The following is a 25,631-nucleotide window of genomic DNA, read 5'->3' on the forward strand; positions in this document are numbered from 1 at the left end:
GGTGTTGAGATTTCTAATGGGTGCTCCTTTTGAGCTTATGCATACCTGCCCTTTAAGTTTATTAAAAGACCATTCTTTTAGTGGCTATTACATCATCCCGAAGAGTGGGTGACCTTCAGGCCTTGTCCTGCAAGACTCCTTATATAATCTCCAATAAGGACAAGGTGGTCTCTAAGGTTCACCTTACCTAAGATTGTATCCGAGTTCCATTTAACTCGGAAAATAACTTTCTGATGCTTGTTAATCTGCTTAGAATCACATTCTGTGCATATAGTCTGACATCTAGTGGTAACCGCAGAGTATTGCATCTTGTCTTTCGAGGATCGAAAGGGGACGTTGACATGGGCGTGCCTGTAACACTATGCCTAACGTGACGTGTAGTGTACTCAAAATCCCTCACGCGTCGAGGTCCCCTTGTTTTTTTTTTCCCCACCAGCTGGCTTATGCGGAGCTCTTATTGCAAAATTGTTATATTGCCCGACCTCTGGTCGTTTATACATTATCCGTCCCCTCTTCGACGATTACTTCCTAACCACCACTGAAGACAGCCAAAAGATCAGACTTCGACGGCTGGTGCTCCAGTCAGCGCTGCCAACCGCATGGTCGGGCCTTCTGGCCGGCCTATACAGTATGGAGAGTGGGGCCTGTGGGTTTACATTCTTTTCAAGAATGTCTTTCCTTCTCCACTCTTTGCCCTGAGCTATGGACAGGACACCATTTAAATGTTGCCCCTCCTGTAAGGGAAAATACCCCTGGAAAGACTAGCACCACCGGGGCAATAAGTGTCTTCCCCTCATTCACGACGAGGCATCCTGTCGGTACTTCCAGCTCCTACGTCCTAAGATGATCAAGGAGCGTTGAGTGAAGTGGTGGGCATCCTACGCCATGTCGCAGGCCGAGGGTAGCTCCCCTGCTGCTGTAGCCACCGAAGTGATGAGGATCTAAGCGACGGCTCCGATCCGGCTGCCATTGACCTCACATCGGAGCAGTTGTGCCCCACAACGTCAGTCCCCGGCCCCACCAGGCAGGATGATAGTCCTGCTATGGGGAATGTACACCCTGGCGACGGGGACGCATACGATACACATAGAACCAAACGCACAACCCCTGGTACCGCCTTGGCAGATCAGTCTAAGCGGGTGAAGGTGCCAACGGGTATGTAGAGATCCTCGACGGCAGCTGCTGATTCACGTGATCGGCAGCCCTCCCTGCAACCACGTCAGCAGCATGCATCTGGGCATTCTACGAGTAAGGGCGCCAGCACCAAAACTCACAAGTCAGTTGAGACGCTTCCTAAGAGCGCGCCGACTCATAAAGCTCCGGTTGCCTCGAAGTCTATAGCACAACCGTCTAAACAGCCTAAACCCCTCCTGGTGACGCTGAACATCAGCGAGAATCTCGCTAAGATCGTTTTGGCGGACAGTAAACAAAGGGACAGGTCTAAAGACACGTCTAAATGCCCAGAAAAGCAGGAGGGTTATTCTGAAGTCCCCAGCCCTCATCTAGGGCCCTCCTTGATCAATCTCAGTGTGCTAGGCTGGAAAATCCCCAGGAGGAGCCCCTCCCCTCTGGACTCCTGGCTGTCTCCATGGACCAGGGAAACATTTGAAGGGTGTATGGACAGGTTAGCTAGATTTGTGGACTTCTCTGAGAGATTCGTTCCTAAAAGGCCTAATGAAGACTACCTTTATCCGGCAGTAGCCAAATTTCAGAAAACATCTTGTCCACTTCATGAGGAGTTCTTTGACCTTACAGATCAAGAAGAGCCTCTTGACCCTTATTTACAGCAGGATGATCCCTTTGAGGATCCCACTGATCAGACCTAGGATTGGGGGGGGGGTGACCAGTAGGTAGATAACCCGCCTAGTCTGTCCCCTACCCATACCCTGGACCCTAATGCCGTATGTATGGATCCTCCCCACCTTTGTGTCGGGCATCACCTGTAGATGACCAGATGGGGTTAAACGCCATTCTGAACAGCCGAACACTTCCAGATAGCCATGCAAGAGGGGCTGCTAGATTCAGATTTTGTGGAGGACATTTTAAAGGAGAAGCCTCCTGCCAACCAGGCTATCCCTTTACTTCATTTAATCAAAAGGTGCATCGCGCCTCTTAACTCCTTCACAAACCAGGGCTGTAAACCCTTGGGTGGAAAAACATTTCCACCCCTCCCCTTCTGACCCCCTCTATATTAGGGTCATGCCACCCCAGATTCTCTTGTGGTCACAAGGAAAAGGGCAGGGGTCCCCTTGTCCACAGGCGAGGCACCGCCGGACAAAGAGTGAAAAAATGGTATGCTCTTGGGAAGCAGCAGCATAGTCCACCCGGATAGCCAACACCACGCTGTTGGCCTGCTATTCTGATGGCCAATGGAACTGCTGCAGGAGGGCCTAGAGGAGGTCCTCGAACCAGTGCATTCTCGCCTGCTTACAATTGTATCAGAGGGTAAGCAGGTAAACCATAACATCTTCAAAAACACCTTAGATGCTGCTGAGACAGCAGGGAGGACCTTTGCCCAAGGTACCCTTTTGAAACCACACCTGGTTGAAGAACTCGGGGTTCAAACCCGAGACGCAAGTGTTGTTAATCAACAAACTGGTGGAAGACTCTAAACTGTTTGGCAAGGCCGTTGATGAGACACTGGAGACAGCCAAGAAGGAACACAAGACTTTGAAAACTTACCCTCAAAGACCCTTAGGGGGAAGTTCTTGCCGCTCCTTTCAGGCGCAGTCCTATTCTCGTTCCCCACACAACCAAGATGGCTCAAGTAACAATTGGTCCTCAGTACATGGGTCTGCCTCCACAAACCCATATCCACCCAGATGACGACACTGTGGGAAAGGAAGGGGGTCACAATGCCACCCCCACATGCTCCCCAGCCTCCACTCAGAAATGACTTCAAATCCGGGCCCCCTTCCATACCTCCCCGGTTGGGGGACTTATAACATCATTCCTGCATGCATGGGAGGAGGTTACCACAGACCAGTGGGTGCTTAAGCTAGTCCCCCATGGTTATTTCATCAAGTTCAGCCAGCCTCCTCGATTCGGACCACCAATGTCCAGGTGCCTAACACCAGAACACCTGAAGATCCTGCTGCAAGAGGTCGAGATCCTGCAGGAAAAGAGTGCAATCAAAGTCGTCCCCGTTCTACAGGTAAACAAGAGTATTTATTCAGTGTACTTCCTTGTACCCAAAAAGGATCTCCCCATGCGCCCAGTGCTAGACTTGCACCCAGCGAACAACTTTGTCATACCACAAATGTTTTTAATGGTAACGCTGCAAGAAGTAATTCCTCTACTGACACAGGGGATTACATGGCAACATTGGACATGAAAGATGCATACTTTCATATTTCAATGTTGCCGGCACACAGGAAATATCTAAAGTTCATGATGGAGGACAAACGCCGTCCGTTCAAGGTCCTTCCCTTCTGCATTGCCTCAGCCCCAAAGGTATTTATAATGCTACTGGCAGTAGCAGCAACACACCTGTGCAGGCAATCCATCCCAGTTCATCGTTACCTCTATGACTCATAACGGGGGACTCCTACAGAACATGCCTGTCGAACACTCATAAATGACAGATCTCTTTTATTCAGGCTGAGATTCTCCATAAACGAGAAGAAATCCAGCCTAGACCCCAGACAAGTCGAGCAGTTTCTGGGGGCTCTAATTTGGACAGAAGACTGCCTAGTCTTCCCCCTCCAACGAGGGGGTTCAAAACATGCTGTTTCAGATCCCTCAGTATGTAGCCAGTCGAGAGGTGACGGTATGCAAGGCCATGCGACTGTTAGGGATGATGGCATCCTGCATTTACTTGGTTCCTCGCGCACGTTTACGCATGCACCCCATGCAAAGTGGCTCAACAGCCATTGGTGTCAGGCCAGCGGACAATGGGACGATCTACTGGTTTTCTCGGCAGCCCTCGTTTCTCTGCAGTGGTGGTTGAGGGAAAACCTCCTTAAGGGGAAAACCTACACCACCCCCGTAGTAGAAGTCACACTCGCGACGGACGCATCTCACAATGTGAGGGGGGGGGGGCGCCCCTCCCCTTCTTCAACAGACAGCAGACAGCATTTGGTCCCCAGCTATAGCATCCAAGCACATAAACCTATTGGAGCTGTTAGCGGTATTCAAAGCACTGAAGGCCTTTCAGACACAGTTGCAGGGAAAGACAGTACTGATCCTCACAGACAGCACCAGGGCCATGTACTACATGAACAAGCAAGGGGACACTCGCTCTCCCGGGCTGTCCAAACTGTCTCAGAACATTTGGAAATGGGCTCTCAAACGCAAGATGTTTCTATTGTCTTGACACGTTCCAGGGGAACTAATCTTCTGGCAGACGTGCTCAACATAGAGTTCCCATTGCCCTTAGAGTATGAATGGCAACTACACAAAGACAATGTCTCCGTTTATGCAGAATGGGCTTTCCCAGAGATCGGCTTGTTCGCAACTCAGGAGAACTCACAATGCCCAGATTATGCCTCCAGATACCCTCGGATAACCTGGTCAGGGAAATTTGTTTACGCTTTTCCCCCCAGACTCCCCTGCTTGACAAGATACACCAAGAACCAGTCTCCATGATATTGGTGGCCCTGATGTGGGCACGCCAACCCTGGTTCTCACATCTGATGGAGATGTGTCTCTCTCCCCTTCGATGAAACAACCTTGCCCAAACATGCTATCTCAGGGCAAGGGGGAAAAGCTTCATCCATGCCCGCTGACTCTCAACTTGGCGGCCTGGCTCCTGAGATCATAGAGTTCGGGCATCTCCAACTTCCTTAGAGTTGCATGGATATACTTAGGGAAGCAATAAAGCCTAACACCAGACATTGCTACTCCAATAAATGGTGGAGTTCTAAGAGCATCAATCCCATTGACTGCTCTCCTACTCATTTGATGTTCTACCTGACTCACTTACTAGACTCTGGTCTGGTTTTTAATTCCCTGAAGGTTCTTAGCTGCACTCTCAACCTATGCCACGTCCCAGCGTAAAGTCCCAGTTATTAATGCTTTCATGGAAGGGGTTAAGAGAATTCATCCCCTTATTTCTAACCCAGCTCCCGGATGGGACCTAAATGTGGTATGACCAGACTAATGGGGGGTCTCCATTTGAACCTATGCATAAGGCAAGGCTCTTAATTACAAGACCGCCTTCCTGGTGGCAGTCACTTTAAGGAAAGTCAGTGAACTACAGGGCCTTTCAATTCTAGACCCTTTTGTCACAAGTCAGAGAGATGGTGGTTGTGCGCACTCACCCTCGGTTTGCGCCCAAATATATTTCTAATTTCCATGTGAACCAGTCTATAGAACTACCAGCTTTTTTCCAGAACCCCACTAACGTGGTGGAAAGAAGCCTACACACACTGGATATGTGCAGGGCAGTCATTTACTACCTGGAAAGAACTAAACCACTAAGGAAGATGAACCAGTTTTTTGTTTCAGTGGCAGCTGGTAGAGAAGGGGACCCTGTCTCTAAATCGGCCATCTCAAGGTGGATTGTCAGTTGCATAACACTGTGCTACACTCTTGCCAAGAGAGATCTGCCCTTCAAGTCTAGAGCACACGCTCCACGAGGCATTTGCAAAGCGGCAACCTGGAGTTCGGTACACACTTTTTTTTCCTTCAAAACACTGTTGCCTAGATACTCGCACTAGGTCCGATTTTTCTCAGGTCAGACAAGCAGTACTAAGACATCTTTTCACTACTGTTACTTCTCACATCGCACCTCCAACTCCGGGTGCTGCTTGCTAGTCTATGTACAGCATGTGTTTAACAAGCATCAGAAGACATGCATTACTTACCGTAATAGCATTTCTGATGATTTTATCTGCTTAGATTCACATGCGCCGACCCTTCCTACCCGCTCGGATGGAAGGAACATGGACCTCTTACTACTTCTCTTTCTGTACTCACGATAGTCATAAGGCTCCCTCAAAGCAGAAAAAATACAATCAGAGGGACCTCGATGCGTGAGTGATTTTGGGTACACTACACGTCAAGCTAGGGATAATGTTACAGGCACGCCCATGTCGACGTCCCCTTTCAATCCTCGAAAGACGAGATGCAATACACTGCGGTTACCACTAGATGTCGAACTATATGCACAGCATATGAATCTAAGCAGATACAATCATCAGAAATGCTATTACGGTAAGTAATGCATGTCTTTTTATCCTACTCCTGGAAAGGAAGAGGAGAGGTTACACAGGCTTGATCCAAGGCGTGCACTGACATTTTACATCTCCAAGATGCTTAAAATAAGACGCGACAACCAGCATTTTGTAAGTTACACGGGCCACAAGTTGGTTATGACTATTTCGAAATTAACTTTGTCAAGATGGATCATTTTAGGAATATCTGAATGCTACAGATTAGCATGAAAGGATCCCCCGGAGGGTCTTCGAGCTCATTCGACCAGGGGCATGGCAACCTCCTCTGCATTACAGAGGAGTTTCCTAATTAAAGATATCTGCTGCGGCCACATGGTCGTCCATACACACTTTACCAAACACTATAATCTGGACTCTTCCTCAACCCTGGAAGGTTTATTTGGAAAGGCAGTGCTACATTCTGTGCACACAGACCTATTAAGGAACTCCTAAATTATGAGTCTGAAAACATTCTGACTCCCTCCTCCAGGAATACATTCACTGCTTTGGGAGTTTATCAGAAGATGAGGAATACATGCTAGGACACAATCCATTCGAAGAACAAGTTTACGTACCCATGGTAACGTTATTTCGACTGGATGATCCTCGCAAGTATTCCGAATCGGCCCTCCTAGCCTGCCCCACAGTAGACTTTTCCATGGGATGGCAGTCAATGCTCTTTCAGGAGGAGTTGCTGTCGAGTGTAGGATGTTTTAAAAACGGAACTGAAGCCAACGGTCGCTGCGCGCGTTTTATACCATTGATGTCCTCTGAGGGAAATCGAGTCGACAGACATCGACGCGCATCGCCGTCTGCTGGAAACTATTTTCGAAGCGGCTGGATATGGAAATATCATAAGATGAGGAATAAGTAGGAGGAACATCCAGTCGAAAGAACCTTACCATGGGTAAGTAACTTGTTCTTTCACAGCAATGGTGTGAATCCTTCTATTTTAGGGGCAAGACAGGGTTCCAATTAAAAGATAAACCAAACTCTGGCTGCAATAGCGAAGAAGTCGGGCTTCACTCAAAGGAGGGGAAGACGGCTTAGGGAGGGATAGGTGGAATTCGTCCCAATATAATTCACAAAAAGAGGACATTGTACAGATGTTAAAGGTTACCCAAAAAACGCACAAGTTCAAATGCATACTCCAGTTGGATACACTAAAATAGTGTGCATATAAAAATATATTTGAGGCTTGTGGATCTGCTTAAAATCACATGATTTTGCATAGGTCTACATCTAGTGGTAGGTGCAGAGTATTGCATATTTAGTTCTAAAACGGACGTTGACTGGACGTGTTTGTAATATTATCCCTAGTGTGACATCTACTGTACCCATCATCCCTCGCGCATCAAGGTCCCTGAGATTTTTTTTTTTCCGCCGACGTGTTTCGCAGTCTGTAGCACTGCTATTTTTCAGCGTTATTAATTAGAACTTTACCTTCTTATGACGGTCTCAACTCAATGCATGTTTCGACGACCATCTGACTGCCAAATCTGACTGTCGTCCAATTCGGCAACGGGCTTCGGCCTACACCAGGCTTCGGCCTACACCAGGCTTTGGCCTACACCAGGCTTCGGGCTTGCAGTAGGTAGAGTGGGTGGGGGCTGATTATCTTTTTTTAGAGAATGCATACTTCCACTTCCTCTATACACTGCTCGTGTCTAGCTGCCTTTTCACCCAAATTTAACAATGGAGAGAACTCCTTTTGAAAAAACACCCATTGAGTATGCAACCACTGTCTTTCCCAAGACCACCCAGAGGTGGCATGTGCACCCTGCAAGTTGTTTAGTCCCAAAACCCTTAAAGAACGTTGCACCAAATGGTGGGTGGCCCATGCCATTATGGCAAAGTCCAGAAACCCCTATCCGCGCTGTTTCAGTCAGACGTGGAAGGCCAAGACACCAACCATTCCTTTTCAGAAGCAGAGGGAATCTTCCGGCTCCCACGTCAGTTCTCCGCCCCAAAAGGCAGTCGCAGTGTGCTATGGGGAAGACTACTGGCGACGCACACAACTTAACAAGCACACAACCCAAGACGTTCAACGGATATGTCGAAAGAAGACTGCACGCCTGCCCATAAACTCTCTGCGCTTCCCCAACTGCTTCTAGCGCAAGGTGAACACACTAAATTGGCTCTAGTCGGCGCCCATCACAGTCCGTCGATGGATGTTTCCCAAATGACGAAACGCACATGGAAATCGCATAACTCATTCTAGCAAGGAAAACCCCATAAAGTCGCAAACACTACTTGCACATATCTACTATCCCACAACAGGTGCCTGAATATACTGGGGCTACCTCCCCCTCGCCCCCCCTTATCTCGGTCTCTCCAAATGAAAAGGCCTAGGGAAGACCCTGAAGCTATTGTGTTCCATTTTAACTGAAACGCCCAAGACAGGAACCTGGTCTAGAGAAGGTTTTCGCAGCCCCTATGAACACGGTCTCGTCTTTTGTAACATTCATGGAAATGTACCCAGTTAAGTAAAGAACCTTAGACTTACAAATGGAACAGCCTTTAGCTAAATCCCCAAGGCGTCAGCCTTCTCCCACACATAGTGTGGACATTACTGAGAAACCTCATCTTGACACTCAAGCCTCTCATGACTCTCGTCAAGATCTGGGGGGAGGAAGAAGGGAGGAAGATCTAAATGCGTGGTATGATCCAGATGATCACGATAACTATGATCAAGAAGACCCTGATGTCGCCATTATAGACCCTCTTGATGTTGCACCTGAGGGCGGTCACGTTTTCCCCCATTGATGATCCACTTTTATTCGATGACTTTTTAAAAAGGGCTACTAATCATTTTAATATTAAAACTCAGGAAACGGTGGAAGACACTGAATTTGTAGATTATATTTGAAATGAGGAAAGCATACAGTCGGGCTGTTCCTCTCTTGTAGGCTGTAAGGTAGAGAATTGTTCCATCTCTAGCTACACCTTCACTTACTTGTGCAGTCAACCCCAGGATAGAATAATCTTTTTTTTTTAAAAAAGTATTAAGCAATCACCCTTAGATCCTCTTTTCATTAAAGGCCATGTAACGCCTGATTCTCTAGTTGTCTTCACCATTAGAAGGACGGTGGTTGGACCACGGTTTAGTGCTGAAGCACCACCCAATAAAGGGTGTAGATGATTAATAACCTTGGGCAAGAGTGACCCCCTCCGAGGCATATTTAACTCTCATATCAAACGATACTAATTTATTTGCGAGCTATAGTAATACTCAGTGGGATGAAATATACAAACTGTTTTCTGTCCCCGAACCAGTTGAGTTCCACCTACGCAAAGTCTCTACTGAAGGTGTGCTATAGCACCTTGAAGCGTCTTTTGTGTTAGATGGAATTACAATAAAAGTACTACTTTCTCCAGCATTGGACCTTTCATGGATTGACATGCTTAGAATATTCCCCGTCGACAGACTGGGAACCCTCGATACACTTATAACGCCGTTTCCCATAGGAAAACTTCCGACACTTTTGTGTCCTATCTACGTCGTTTTGGGGCCGCCCACGCATGCCCCACTAGGACGTAGCAGTATAAATGCCCTGCCCCCGCGGCTCCCTTCAGATTTCAATCGTCTACAAAGTAGTGGGAGCACCTCGTGTAGTCTACTATTTTGTCTAGGTTGTGCTGTTGGAGTTTTGTCCTGATGTCGGGAAAAGCGCTGTTCCGCCCGTGCGCCACGTGCGGGTTGAAGGTGTATGAGGGGGCTGGACATATGGATTGCATATATTGTCTACACCCTCATCGTTCGGCAGACAAGTGCGACATATGTAAGGGCTTCTCCCAGAAGACTCTTAAAGATCAAAGTCGAAGACTAGTGGCATGGTTAAACGATGGAGCGGGGGCATACCCGCCTTTAGGGGTAGGCTCAACGCGCAGCGTGGCCTCCGCGTCAAAATCTTCAGGGGCCCCGCGCCGCTCGACATCGTCGGAACCCCGGGTGAAGAAATCACGACAGGTGGAGAAGGAATCATCGAGAAGCCATTCTAAGGAGTCTTTGTCGAAGAAAGCCTCGTCATCCTCATCTTCGACGAAGAAAGACAGAAAGGAAAAGTCAAAATCCTCCTCGGGCGATCACCATAGATCGACCTCGAGTCGAGCAGCGTAGGTCAAGTTCAGAAAAGGCGGGACCGCCTCGGGGACCTACACGACCACCACCGTCAACGGCAGGGCAGTAGTCGACCCCTTCTCTGCCACTGACACAATTGGTCTCAACTGTTCTTGGGCCGCAGACGGTGACGGCGGCGACGACGGGGCCAGCTTTAACCTCGTCGACTGAGATACCACAAGAGGCCTGGCGACCAGAAGTATTCGACCTAGTTTTGCCGGAGACCTAACTGCAGCAAGAGGCCTTTTCGGTGTCCTCGGGCGAGGAGGATGTGAGAGTAGCTGGCCCTGCAGACCTCAGGTTACAAGGAATTACCAGGCCTCTCTCCGGACAGGAGAACCTTATCGGATGTCTCACTTTCCCCCTCCAGGGATCCAACCTGGGAGTCTGAGGTGGAATTAGAAACCCAGAGAAGCCCGGCTCACCCGTCTCCCCCGGACGACATTGGGTCATTTCACGCCATGATGGCCAAAGCGTGTACAGAATTCGGGTTGGCCCAGGAAGAGGAGAAAAAGGACTGCTTTCTTTTCGACCACATGGGAAAGAGAAGGTCGGTGTTCTTGGTACCCATTCTGGATCATGTGTGGCAGGAGGGGTTACAGACCATGCGTCGCCCTTTCTGGGAACCGGCACTAAAAGGTCTCCTGGAGAAAAACTTTAAGGCCCCAGAAGCTACCCCCAAGTGTCTGTCCTCCCGACCAACCCCTGACTCGGTGGTGTCAGCGGCGGCGGCGAGAAAGGCGAGGGCCCTGCACAAGTGGTGATCTTGCAGACATCGGACAAATGCATGCCCACTTGCACATCAGCTTGGTTACATAAAGGTCTTATACCCCAATCTGTGTGTCATCTATGACGTCATTCTATGTGGCAAAATACAAAACCTATCAAGGGAAGGGATTGGATAAGGGGGAACATATCTACTTAGAACATATAAGGATTAGTACATCATTGGCTACTCCTTATCTGTAGGGCACGCCTTGAACTACCTCTAAATACTGATTATAGCGGACAAAACAATGGATTGGTCTATGCTACATTGCCCGTTGGGTTGTCCCTCGACCCCACTGATTGGTTGGCATAGTATCCCAACCTTGGACTTTTGGCTCTTTAGCAGCACGTACGTGAAACGAAACCTAGGTGTTTGAATCCCATCAGACTACTCCCCATGTTCCCAATTAGACCATCTCTCATTGGTAGGCTATAAACCAAATCTTCAGTTGTAGTTGACCTTGCCTGTTCACTGTCCTGTAACTTACAAGGGAGTGTAAGCACACCACAATCTTAGTGTAAGGCTCTAATGAATCGCCTTAGTTTTCGACTCCTGAATCACTAGGGCCAACCTTGACTCATTGTTGGCTCTGTGCACGGAGCAGTATTTGTGTCTCCTGATTCTACAGCCTTGACCTGTCTCTGAGGGAGCTTGGCGAAGTTCGTGAGCCAGCGTTCATTTTCCTACTATGGCTGTTCTTGCCACGTTATATATTCCTCCAGGCAACTTCTAGAGGTTTTCTTTCTACCTTGCGTTACTGCATATTTAGTTATTGGTCAGTAAGTTACTTAATCTTCTTGAGATCCATGATTACTTTAGCTTTAGGTACATTTCAATCTTAGTTCTTCAGTTACATCGTTACTAAGTATTTTCATATCTTTTTAACCTAGGTTCATATATCTTTGACATCACTTTGTCATCAGATTTCACTTAGATTCATTGACTCATTCTGACATCTTTGCGGGCGACATCCTTTCATATAACTTTCTTCCATGCAACATCCTTCCACACTTTCAGTGCAAGTATACTTTCTTTAATGCTGTCTGAGTGCATATCGTCTCATACAATCGATGTGGTATGGAAACAATGCAGGGGGTCCCATTTATTGCTTTTATCAGTGTGTCCCTATATGACGGTGGTGAGGAGGTGGGGACTGGCAGGATAACATCTACCTGCTTCTCTACAAACGGGCCCGAATATTAGAGCGAAGCGGTAGATTCAGCAGACACTTCTGGTAGAGTGATAGCCGAGGGCACCTTGCTCAAATGCCATTCATGGCTTCGGGATTCAGGGTTCAATCACGAGACTCTGGCAGCTGTAATAAACATGCCTATTGAAGCTTCTGCCCTGTTTGGCAAGGCAGTAGATGCCTGGTTAGGGACCACCAAGAAGGAGCATGAAACCCTGAAATATCTGATAAACCCTTTGTCCCTTGGGGCACCTTCAATATACAGCGTTCTTTGCGGAGCCAAGGTTACTCAAGGGCCTCAGTCCGGCTTTGGAGCCTCCATCTTCTTGGTACAATCCCCAAAACCAATCTGCCTCGTTTCAAACCAATCAGCAAAGAGCATTTAGGAGAGGTAGAGGTCTGGGCAGAGTTGCAGCCTCCAAAAGCTCTGCTGCCCCTGCTAGCAAATTATGCTCCTGTCCAGGTACCCTCCCATGCCTCCCCAATAGGGGGCCGCATAACCTTGTTCACCCACACATTGGAGGGGATAACATCAGATCGCTGGGTGCTAACAACCGTGGCAAGAAGTTATTCAATAGAATTCTTAAACTCTTTGCAACCATCCTCCTTGATCAAGAAGAATGTCTTCAGAACATCACTTGATTTTACAAGAAGTTATAACACTACTACAAAAAGGAGCAATAGAGCTGGTTCCACCTCCTGGAAGAAAACCAAGGTATGTATTCAGTGTACTTCCTTGTTCCAAAGAAAGATCTAACGATGCGCCCAGTCTTCCAGTCTTATCCCTGCGCCCTGCAAACACGCATATCAAGCCACATAAATTCTGGATGACCACACTGCAGGAAGTACTTTACTAAAACGGGGGGGGGGGGAATTACATGGCAACATTGTACATGAAAGAAGCATACTTTAATATTTCAATGTTGCCAGTGCACAGAAAATACAGAAGATTCAAAGTGGGCATCAAGCACTTCCAATTCAAAGGGCTACCATTTGGCAAAGCGTTGGCACCACAAGCATTTTCAAAGGTACTTGCGGTATTGGCCGCACACCTACGGAGACTGTCCCTTCCAGTGTACCCTTAACCTAGATGACTGGCTAATAACAGGAGACGCACCTCAGTTGTGTCAGCAAAATACTCAAGTTAGTCTGCTGTTTCGATTGGGTTTCTCCATCATCGAGGAAGTCTAGTCTGTGCCCAGTCAAGTAAAACAATTTCTGGGGGAAAACGAGGCGCCCTAGCCTTCCCCTCCAACAAGAGGGTACAAAACCTGCTGTTTCAAATCCTTCAATACATAGTCTCTGTCAGGTTACCGTGCAAAAGGCCATGCACCTTCTAGGAATGATGGCTTCTTGCATTTACCCTGTGCCGGATGCCCGGTTGTGCATGCGTCCCATGCAAGAGTGGCTAACTAAGCTGTGGTCGCAAGCAAGCGTTCTGTGGGATGATCTAGGGATGGTTTTGCATCCTCTGGTTCTATCCCTGCAATGGTGGACAAAGGAAAACCTTTTAAAGGACAAGACGTTCATTGCTAACTGGGTAGAGAGCTCACGTTTCTCCACACTGCGCACGGGGTAGTGTCAAGTGTTGGGGTAAGATTTTTATAGTAATGATAAATCATCCTGACCGGTGTCAACCCCAGCACTTTTTTGCTTTACCGGTGGATTATTTTTCCTTATACTTTAGTGAGTGGGAACTTTTTTCCACACTCACAGAATATTTTACTCTTTTTATGGGTGTCCTTTTGAAGACTCTCCATAGTCCTTTTTTAGTTCTCTTAACAACTTTTGGCACATAATGCCTATTGTTGCTGGGTGGCCCTTTGGGTTCCGCTTTTAACTTTCTCTGGCTAACCTTGTTAGAACTACAATCCTCAAGGATAGAAAGGATCTTTGGATCCCTTTTACATTTTATTAGGTGATACCAGCACCGCCCACCTTATGTGGAGTGCTGGGGGTATACTGGGTATCCCCATTCTCATTCTACATGTAACATTTATGTTACAAGAACAAACTTACCTTTTAATGGCTGGTGGCAGTGAACCTTTTTATGAATTCGGTGCACCTTTACCGCAGGCTGCTTACCCAGCCCCAGTAAAGGCACCCATGTGCTCATTTTACCAAAATGGCCTGTCTTTTTTGCCATTTTAGGGTTTCTAGTCCTTTCTTGTTCCTTCCCCTGACCTCCGGGTGGGAAATTCCTTTGTGTTCATTTTATCTTCGGCAGAAGTCCTCTGGACTCCCCGCCCAGGCTCCAGTGTGTGTGAAGGCAGGAAGCGAGGCAGGAGTCCAAAACTTCGTACCCATTTTGTCTTCCAGCATGACTGTGAAAATCCAGTTCAAACTGAGAGGTTGGATGTCCTAAAAGGACTGCCAACCCCCCAAGGTTGAATGTGGCATGGCTGTTTGATTGGCTGGGTTCATGCATAAAAGTCTGGTCCTAGAAGCTTGAACCAAAACCGAAGACGACGATTAAGAAAATGCGGCTGAGACGATTGTCCAGGGACCAGAGAGTCTGTGTAACCGGAGCCTGCTGTTACCCTTCCTTCCAATCGACCTGGGTACTCGGAAAACGACACATCCGACCCAGAGCCTTGCGAGACCCACTAGACTCAAGAAAACCTGCATTTTGAGCCATCCCACGTCGTGCTGCGACCTTGAGTGCTGCAATACCCTGGGACCTCGAGCCATTGTGCGGTGCATGGTCTTCCGAATCTTGCTGAAACTTTGTGGTCAGCCTGCTGGACCTCCAGAGACATGAATCGGATCTGAAAAAGTCCCCTCAGCAGAGTGCTGTACTTTGCAAACGATGGGAATCTGACCAGCGATGTTCTTTCTTCTGTACTCCTGAGAAGGCGCCAAATCCAGAGCCGCGTCCAGCCGCAAGGAAACCCTTTCCTGAAGCCTTCTGTGTCGATCTATGCTGAAAAAGCCCATCCAGGGTCCTGTCTTCTGTCCTCCTGACAAGGAATGCAGAGCCTGCATTTTTGGCTACAGATCCTGAAGTCCTCCTGCTGCAAAATGTTCTTCTGTGCTGAGGTACTGTGCTGGCTTGGGTATTTACTTACCTTAAGTCTCTTGTGATTCCTGTTTAGTTTTCTGTGATTGGTAGGTTTCTTGTCCAGTTAACCCAGGCCCTTTGCTAGAATCCTCCTAAGGTGTCTTTTTATGAAGTCCCTGGACCATCAATGAACTCAATACTTACTTGTTTGAACGGTCTTCCTTTGGAACTCTGAACTTTGCCTGCAACTGAGCCCTATCTCAGCCTGCCTACAGCGGGCTCCTAGAATACTAGGGCCCCTGCCCTCCTGTTCGTTCTCTGAGAGAACTAGTGTACTAGAATTGGGAAGGGCTGCATACTTTAAGGGGTCTGCCTTGAAAAGAAAGCCAAGTGTTGAAAGGTTACTTACTTGTAAATGGATTAGTTGGCATCTGTAGCTCTGAGTGTGCAGTTACAAAATGTTATTACTAACCTGTTCTGCCATTCTGAAAAGTCTCTTTAGCATTTACTTACCTTGAATACGCTGTGTTCATTCTTAAATATGTAATCTCAAAGTCTTACTTTCCTTAGAAACTGTCTCGCCATTCTAAGAGAGTAGATGGGTTAACTTGCTCATCTGTGTATTGGGTCCCACTCTTCCCAAAAGTAATGTTGGTTTAGCTGTATTATTCCTGTTAGGATAAATGGAGTGTCCAGAATTGGGTCTTGCTTCCCCTGACTTGCTGTTAAGCTGTACAGAATGTGTCAGCATAAGGTAATACTTACCCTTTAAGTTGCTGGTAGCTCCTTACAAATGTCTACAGGTTTTACTTGCCTTACACAGCTGTGTGCCATCCAGCCTACTCCCATTTTTTAAAATTGTATTTATTTTCCTTTCCATGGCGACAAACCGCTGGACACTGTGCTATCTAAGGAACAAGTTGGGTACAAGGTGTTGCATATATTACTTTTTTTTGGGTCCAGTAGTAGAAGGGGATGCCACACTAAGACTTTCCAGAAATGAAAACCCACCGGAATGAGAAAGTTATCAAAATGATATTTGGGTGAGTCTGAGGTGTGTGAGACGGGCATGGTAGCAAGAGAGACTCAAAAGGGTTTGTCTGAAAACCTTTATTTATTAAGGTTGTTGGGTTGGTGTAATGCCTGACTGGCCCTAACATTAAAGGGGTAGTTCACTTAACTGAGGTTTCTAATGGCTGTTGTCCAATAGTTAAAAAAAAAAAAAAAAAAAAAAAAAAAGCTGTCTGTCTAAATCTATGCTTGCCCTCACTCTGTACAAAAAGGGGATAAGATGTCTTTTGAAAACAGAACATTTGTGGTTCAACAAAAAGTGGAAACCAAGGTTGATTTCAGGTGGTCTTCTCACCAGGTGCTGCTTGGTCACTGTCACACATGAGTTCAATTAACAGGGCTGTTCGTAATACCTTCTCCACAGGCTCCTTGTAGTTACCTTCAAGGTCCCCACGCTTCAGTCCTTTCAACAGTTACACGAAACAAATAGTTTCCAACTTGGTTGGGTCTCTTAAGGTTCCTGTCCCCAAGCTCAGGCCCCTTCCAACCTTTAAACACAAAGTCACTGTTAGGATGTTTTTCTTGATGGGCCTCTCGGGGATCCTTTCCCCAAACTTTAGGCCTCTTCCAGCTTTCAAACACAATTTAACCGCTCACAGTTCTTACTTTCACAGGGCGCCCTTCCCCAGATTTAGGCCCCTTCAATTCAAAACACAAATTCCATGGTATAAGCTGTGCCTTTTCCTTCTTCCTAACCTTTCCCCTATACCATCTTTTCATGGGGTAGAATCGGAGGCTTTTGAAAACGCCAGTCTCTTTACTTTTGGTGCGACCTCTCTGAACCTTCTGCTCCTCTTTGATATTATAAGTCATTTATATCGTGCCTGTACACAGTGTTTCCTTGTGTCGTTTCCTGACCACTTTGTTTCTCTTCAGATGCTTCTTGCACCCCCTTGTTTCTTCCTGTCTGTCCGTGCCTACTTGCACTCCTTTCCGTGCATACTTGCACTCTGCTTTCCTTGCTATTATGCCCCTGGCACTTTTTCTTGCTTCTTCTTATGCTCCTCTTTACGTTATGAGCCACTCGCACCTCTATGCTTTTTTCCACTTTCTCTCATCTTGTCTCGTCACTTTTGCTTGCTTTTCTTGCATTTCCAATCAACTTTTCTTTGCTTTTCGTTTGACTTCTGCTTGCAGCTATGCGTTTAGCCTGCACGCTTTCTGCTTCGCTCTCCGCCTTTCCGCTTGCTACCGCTTCTACTGTTCATGCTTTTCTTCCGCTCCCATTCCAAACGCACGCTCTAGAGTTCTCCCATTCCCCATGAAACTTGCCGGGCAGCGTCTCATTGAGAGGTGGTCCCTATGATTTGGAGAGGATGAATAAGCCTTGTTCTCATTGCCCTGGTATATTTTTTTCGCCTTCCTCCCTCTCCCCTTTAGGTAATCGGCTCCTTCCCTTCTCACTCTGGTGTCATGATGAATAGGATGATGCGATCTAAGGATTTTTCCACCTGGATTGTCCGGTTAGAATAGCGCGTCTCTCCTAATATTCTCCTGAGGGCAACCCCGGCCTTGCCTACTCAGGTGCTCCTCCCTCGCTTGTCCACCCCCAGGGTTGCGATCCAAAAGCGATGGCCCTTCCCTGGCCACTTAATAGAGGATTGTCGGGGTCTGCGTGTGAGAATACCACCAGATTTCTCACAGGCGGCTTTACCTTGGGGTAGTTTGGAGTTAGGAGTGACTTGGGCAATTTGGGGATGGCTGGATATTCCATTGTGGGTCAGATGGTTTTCATTTTACTGCGGGAATCTCGGGCGATTACTGTGGGAAAATCACAATACGCTATTGTAATAAAGTGCGCCATAGGAACAAGCTGGGAGAAATAGGATCAAAGGTCAGGAGGCATTTCTACAATGATGAGGCAGGGCACTAAAAAGGAATGGTGCACAATTAGAGTGGAAGGGGATGACTGTTGTAATATAAAAAAAAATGCTCTTTCTGCTGAAGCTGTTCTTGCAGCAGTACAAGGGAGCAACAGAGTGATGGTTCTGTATACTCCTAGGGTAAAATCTAGCGAGGTGGTGCTCTAAATGAGGTCTTCAAGTAAGAGAATTTTGCTCCCTACTTGTTTTTTTTTTTTTTTTTTTTTAATTTAATTTTTTTAGGACCCTCCAGGTGGGCAAATCTCGAAGTAAAAGTGCCTGATGTACCACTTGGGGTTGGCTGGCAAGATGGAAAGCATGGGGAGGTCGGCATTGGTCAGTGTTTAAGCGTGTTTGGGAAGGAGATATGCGCTGCAGCCATGGGCTAAGTCTCTTCACAGGGAAAGAGGAGAGTTGAACACAGGGGATTATGACCTTGCCCTGCCAGAGGCCTTGGAACCCATGATCACAAATTCTCCAACCGAAGACCATTTTGAGTATACCCCAGTACTACCCTCGCTTGTCAACGTCACTTGTGGAAGGCTTACCTGTGCACAGAGAACAAATAAATAAACCCTCACCAACAGGTTCGCTATACATCAGGATCATCCAATGACAGATTCACTTGCAGTCACACTGTCCAGAAAGAGGGATGTGGTACCTCCAATCTGAGCATCTTTCTAAAAAGATACTCTTGGCCTGGAAGTGGGCTACTTCAGCTACCAACAGTGTTCGAGTTGCAAATGCAACTGGCCACCTAGCACGATATTAAAGGCCATAGTGAGACAAACTCAGTGGCTTACTTAATGATTTTCAGGATACTTTATCAAATAATTTGGCAATAATGTGCAACAGGGACAACAATAAGCAAATGTTGTTCAAAACTAATTGGATGCAGCAGAGATCGCAGGTAACCAATTTGCAGGGCAGCAGTGTTCAAGTGATACGCCTGTTTGTGTAAAACTGCCTTCAAGCTGGAAACACGGGCAACCTTAATAGATGAGCCACTTCAAAACTCCCAGCTCTTTTGGCGAGTGGTAGATGATGCCCCTAAAAGAGAAAGGACCTTTACAACTCTGGAAGGGGGTGGGGCAGAGGCTCACCATCTCCAAGATGTACTTTTCAAAGCGAAACTTCAATTTTCTCTCGCCATACTCGCATCCTTCTAGAAATGGGGCTAAAGCTCAGCCAATTTGGGCTCTTATTTCTTGCTGCAGAGAACAAATAAAGGGTGCACCTTCAAGGGAGTTTGCAGCCTTCACATAAATCCACGGCACCTCCTAGGTCACTCTAACAGATTCCCCCTTCCTGTTCCTCCAACATAACCAGCACCGCTATACACGACTCAGAGCTAGTCACATTATACATGATCACATCGAGAAGTAATCTAACCCTCGCACTGAACCAACTCTCAGACTCTGGAAGTAATCTTGGAAGAACACACCCTTGCACATAGTCCGCAATCCACTGACACTACACATGATCAACACAATACAATAAAACACCCAACACTCATCTGCCACCCTGGACCCCTTAGGGCTACAACTAACCACTGCGTACGACTAAAACCTGCTCTAACCGCATATGACCCACACACCCAACATAAACGCCAGCACACTTCCGAGGCACGGAGCCCTACGCGTACAGTTTGAACCAGCGGGGCCTATCAAACCAACTTCCCACATGCAATACAATGCGCACAGACGCCAGTTCCTCCTTGTTCTAAACCTACCCTATCCCCACTAACATACCCAACCCACTTCTCTTGCAGAGCCACGCAAGCGCCTGGAGACTGCCCTCGGGTGGTGGCAGTGCGTGGTATGAATCAACATAATTCTGATATGTTGTAACACATTATGCACCCTCATGGGAGAGGAATTGCCCCAGATCAGCTTGCATGGTGAAGGAACGATGGTACATACGGCTGGTTCCCAAACTGCATGATTTTCCAATGAACTACAGAAAGCTGCCATGACAACATCTAGAACTTCAAGAATAAGTGAAGTTTTGGCTCAAAAAAGGGACAATGGACCAGTACCATGTCTGCCTCCTTTCCCCGCTTCCTTGAGGTAAGCATAACTGCTCACATATTATGTACCTTGTCAGGTTTAGCTCCGCTTTTGGGTTTGTGCTTTCCCTACCCTAAGGTTAGTGCTTGTACAGTTCTCGACAGAGGATTGTTCAAAAACAGCCATAACAGCTTGGCTCAAAGTGAGGCCCCAGCAGCACCGTCCGTTGTAGGCCTGCCTCGTAGTCCACACAGATCAAGGGTTGGCCTAAAAGAAAATGACGTGGAGTAAGGCTTAAACATATACATTCGTACCGAAATGGAATACATTAATACCCCAATGGGTATCCTACTGGTACTGCTACCCGTTGATACTAATGTGGTAGAACGCATTAGACCCCTGTTCAAGTTAAAACTCATTTGCAGCAGACTAATAACTCTTAGGCAGTGCAAAAAAGGTTGCTGTGGCAAGGGGACTCTAGTAGAAGTCCATTTGGTCCCCAAAGTGAAGTCTGATCCATGGAAATTAGCAGGGAGAATAGTTCGGGGTCCCATTAAATGGGGCAATAAAACTCCAAAAATGAATTCTGTCGTAATAAGAACTACATTTGTGTTGCCACATATGATATCCAATGAGTCCTGTGTGCATGACTTTCTGTGTTTTCATTTTTGCAGGGTGATTTCGTAGACCGGGGTTATTACAGCCTCGAAACCTTCACGTACCTTCTTGCACTGAAGGCTAAATGGCCCGATCGTATAACGCTCTTGAGAGGCAATCACGAGAGTAGACAAATCACCCAAGTATATGGATTCTATGGTAAGCATTCACTTACCTTAAGTTAAATGCTGTTTCAGTATTTTTTGTTTTTTTTACTTCATTTCTACGCTGATTGTTCAATTTTTAAAAGTAGTTTGGGATTGTGTGTTGCAGCAGTAGGGATCGGTGTCTGGTGAAAACGAAGGACATTCAATCTACATATGTTACCCCCAACCCTTAGTTTGCGTTGCAGCCTTGTCCAATGCATGCCCAAAAATGTGAAGTGAAGGCCATAGGGATCCGGTTGTGCAAGAAAACTGAAAGATGACGTGCAATATTTTGTTGCACATTATTTTTTGAAGTTATTTTTCTTGCACTCAGATTGTCATGTTGGTCAAGTATTTTGATCTAGTGTTTTTGCCAGATGCTTGTGGTTGTACTCTGCACGTGATAACACAATTGCACCATATGTAATATATTTGGTGTTCGTCCTGTTATATGCTGCACGTTTTGTTTTTTAAAACAACTTTTTATTAGGTTTTGCACAAAAGAGGGTTCAACAAAGACGTCAGTTCAAGATTTAAACCATCGACACTTGCATCCCACGGTCCATAGTTCCAGCTCCCTTCTCCCACCCCTTCCTGCCATACCTTTATTTCGACCACCTGTTCCACTCCTCCCAGGTCCCTCCTCTCCATCCCACTATTCCCTGTTGCCCCCTCCCTCCCAACTCCAAATCACCTCTGCCCTCCCAAATCTTCTCATACTTTTGTGGACAACCTCTGTTTTCTGTACACTACTTGATCCCACCTCTTTATAGCATCCATCCTCACTCTCCATACTGCAATTGTCTGGACCTCAGGGCTCATCCACTTTTCTATCGCACGTTTAGCCACTATGCATGCTGCACATTCTTTTAATGTTGCAGGAATTGAATTCCCCTTCAAACTGATACATGTGTGGATCCATGGGCTGCCTATGTGTGCATCTAAATGTGGCCTGCTTGGCTACCATTGATCCTCCTGTCAACTCTACCCCTGCATGCCCCCCATCTCCCAAAAAAGAAAGAGGTGGGTGATACTTGCAAGTCCCTCGTTTGAGTCTTCGGAGTTTAATTTAAGAGTCTTAATTTGGGTCAAAGATTCACTTGCCTAAATCTGCAGAATTCCCAAGATACGTCTCTGCTAGAATTCTGGCAACAATGAAAATGTCACATAAGCCATGTGGTATTTTGTGCAATGAGTGGATATGTAACTTGTTGAAGAACCTGGAAAATATTTCTACGGCTCTTAAGCAACAGGTTGGAATATGTCAAAGTTAAGTGTTTACAGTCCAGAACTATCTCTAAATATCTATTTAGGCCAGTCAGTGACCATGTCCTTCATCCTACCCAACCTCAGTCATCCATCAATTACAATTGGTGTAAGATTAATTACCCTCAACGATAACGTGACTATCACAGAACTTTTGTAATTGTGCATCGGCCGGGGCAACAATGACCATAGATCTTATTTCCAGGGCATCCTCAAATACTGTACTTCCTAATCAGTAGTGTCTGCATATCTTAGGGCATTGTTGAGAAGAACTGGGCTTTCCATCGCGTAATGAGATCCTTAATGACGTCATCTAAATTTCATGGTAGAATTACACCTTAAGGAACCATCTGCAGTCACAGTAGTTCTACTATAATGGAACTTATATGGAACAGACGCTCTCTAGAATCTTCACAACTTCTCCCGAACTAGCTACCTTGCTAATTGCGTACTTAGTATTATTCAAGGTGCATACAACTGTTACTGGCAAGCCAACCACTCTAAATTGTGTTCTTTCAGCCATTGCAGCATCTTCTAAGTTTATGCAGTCTCCTACTTTCCCAACAGGAGTTCCTTAAGTGATAATTAATGCCAATGACTTTGAATACGATATTGTTAAGCATCAACTCTGCTCTAGTCTTTGAGTGGTTTCTAAGCACGGTTGAAGCGATTTCAATTTGTTGGGTGCAGAAGGCTGCAGAATCAAAAGATTAACATAATAAGGTGCCCTAAAAGTGGGGAGCTAGGGAGCAAAATAACTGCACTGAGATCAGTGTCCTCCAGCATGCTGTGTGAAACAAATATCAGTCTTCAATGCACTTCCTGAAAAAGACTGTTGCTTCACAATGACTTTGCATTTCTTGGTGCTGAGCCTCACATCACATGGTGCTCCCACCTCCTTTACGTTTGACACACTGCAATGCATATGTAGAACTCCTAGCAATTTGCAGCCATTTAGTGGTACCTCAAAAATCCACCCTTGAGCACATGTTACCATTTCAATATGGAGCTTAATTTTAGGACTTTATTTCTGTTGACTTTAAAACCATAGCCCTGTCTGCCAGCTGATTATTTTCAACATGAGAATTGAGAGCAAGCATAAGAAACAGCTAACAGTTAAGGTTTTCACCTGCAGAAAAAGAATGTGTGAGCAAGCAAATTCACTGCTTTGTTCTTTGATATCCTGTGTTTAGCTGTGCATGTTTTGTATAATTAAATGAGTAGGACGTAGTAAGGAGCCTAAACTTGTATGCTGAATTCATCGGATCACCCATTCACCTCAGTTGGTACCACTCTGCTGTGGGCCCATTTTGTTTATAGTTTAGAGGCTTGTTGTCTGTCACAGCACTCCTGAGTTCTCTGCAATCTGCCATGCCATGCACATAGTTCTAAACCCAGTCCTGTTCAGTTGATGGATGTATTTATCTAGTCAAGAGGCAAATCTTTCTAAAACTACTTCTAGATGACTCCATTTAAACTCCTCCTTTATGGTTTGGTAAAATAAAGCCTGTACTGGAGCAGGTTACAAAAACTGCTGTTCTGTCGTTTGCACATAAGGCGGCATCTTTGACCATTCCTCCTGTTGAGGATTTCATCTTTGTGGTGTCAATGTAATGCATTGTCTTTTCGCTACATTTGTAATTAAACTGTATGGACTTTTAGTTTGTTGCTTTGGTCTAATTCATTGAAATGTTAATGAAACTGAAATTGTATGACTTAACAGACGAGTGCCAAACGAAGTATGGAAATGCAAATGCATGGAGGTACTGCACAAAGGTGTTTGATATGCTCACAGTAGCGGCTGTAAGTATGTATTCCTTTGTATGATCTTCAATATTTTTTGGGTTTTTCCAATTTAAATTATGTTCAAAATGTTTTTCACTTGTACAAAATTAGAAGTTGCTATTTGCCCAATACAGGGCAGAAATAAATGTTCAAAGCATGCATACGCCGGAAAAACAGGCTCTGTTTGAAAAGGCACAGATTTAAGTTTCCTAAAATGTACTTTGGGACCCCTTTGCCACATGCTATAGGCTAGGTTAGGTGATGGGACAGGGCTGATCCTGAAGACGGGGTATCAATACAGTAACTGGTCCGCCACCTCAGGATCCCCTGCCCATCAGCAGCTCTAATAGTGCACCTCCCTTTGTCAGAGGCGTTTATAAACCACAAACCATGACAAGTGGTTCATGGAGAGGAAGAGACTTTATAGCATGCCTTGCATGGGTCCACGAGCACCAGGATATGTTCCTTGTTTATAATTGGCGAAGAGGCAGTATAGAGAACGCAGTGGACCAATGCTGAAGCAGGCATTGTTTATAGGGGAAAACAAAATGGCAAATGCATGCTTGATGGCATCAGCTAGCAGTGCAGTGGGCTGGTCTTCTAGCGAACACCCAACGGGTGGGAAAACTGCAGTTACTACAGGTCACATGCAGTTACAGGCTGTGCTTCTACTGCTTGCTCAGGGCAGTACAGTCCGGCAAGTGCACGTCCCCATCCCAACCTTTCTTGAGCTTTAACAAGAGTTTTCAGGGTAGCGTGGTGTGACTGCTGCTCTGCTAGGGTACAGGTAGGAGTAGTGGATAACGTACTCAGCCCCATACTACTACTAAACCAGGAATGCTCCCAATCATAATGGTGAAATGGGCACAATCCGACAGTTGCAAGTCTTTCGCCTGCTAGGGTAGCGCAGGATTCTGGCCGACTATACACTGGAGCAATCCAATCAACAATGGTACCTAAATCAAAGAATGTCCAACCAATGTTCTTTTAAAAATAAGATCTTCAATCTAACAAAAATGCACACAACTAATACACTAGACCCAATTTATGTAAGGTAAAACAGAAAAAACTGAATTGAAAATAAAAGGGCACTCTTAGATTGTACACCAGTGTGATCAGTCTAAGATTTCAGCAACAAAATGCCAGTTTTTGAAAATGTCTTTAAAGAGGTAAAGCTGGAATCTTAACTGTCCGGTCCTTTACAGCAGACTGAGGGGGCATGGCCATTTCTTCAAACCCTATTTAGTTATTTTTCATCTGTCAACAGAATCAAGCAGGCTTCTAGGTGTTTTTCTGCAGTTGAGCCGGTGCAGAGATTGTAGTCTTGCTGTCCCAATAACGTGTCTTTGTCAAGACCAGTTTGAGTCAGTCATCAGAAAGGATAGTCGATGGCTTCCAACATTTAGAGTCTAATCGAGACGATGCTTCGAGGGGATTGGGTCCTCCGACGTATTCCATATCTATGACATGTAATCACCACAGCTGTGCTGATTACATGTCATAGATATGGAATACGTCGTCGGACCATCCCATCGAAAGAACGTTACCAGGTAAGAAAGTAACTTGTTCTTCTGCTGGGTCAAGTAGACATTTAAGATGGG

The 25,631-nt window shown here is 46.2% G+C and overlaps 1 protein-coding gene across 1 annotated transcript in view; it reads left to right on the plus strand.

Moving 5' to 3' along the window:
• PPP6C (protein phosphatase 6 catalytic subunit) overlaps positions 1–25,631 on the plus strand; it is a 174,407-nt gene that overhangs the window by 122,476 nt on the left and 26,300 nt on the right. Inside the window, exons 4-5 of the mRNA XM_069609433.1 lie at positions 20,851–20,992; positions 23,969–24,048. Of these exons, the coding sequence (XP_069465534.1) occupies positions 20,851–20,992; positions 23,969–24,048 (222 nt within the window). The remainder of the gene's footprint in view (positions 1–20,850; positions 20,993–23,968; positions 24,049–25,631) is intronic.

This window comes from Ambystoma mexicanum, chromosome 8 (assembly GCF_040938575.1).
Source record: "Ambystoma mexicanum isolate Mex_15411 chromosome 8, UKY_AmexF1_1, whole genome shotgun sequence".
NCBI classification, from domain to species: domain Eukaryota; kingdom Metazoa; phylum Chordata; class Amphibia; order Caudata; family Ambystomatidae; genus Ambystoma; species Ambystoma mexicanum.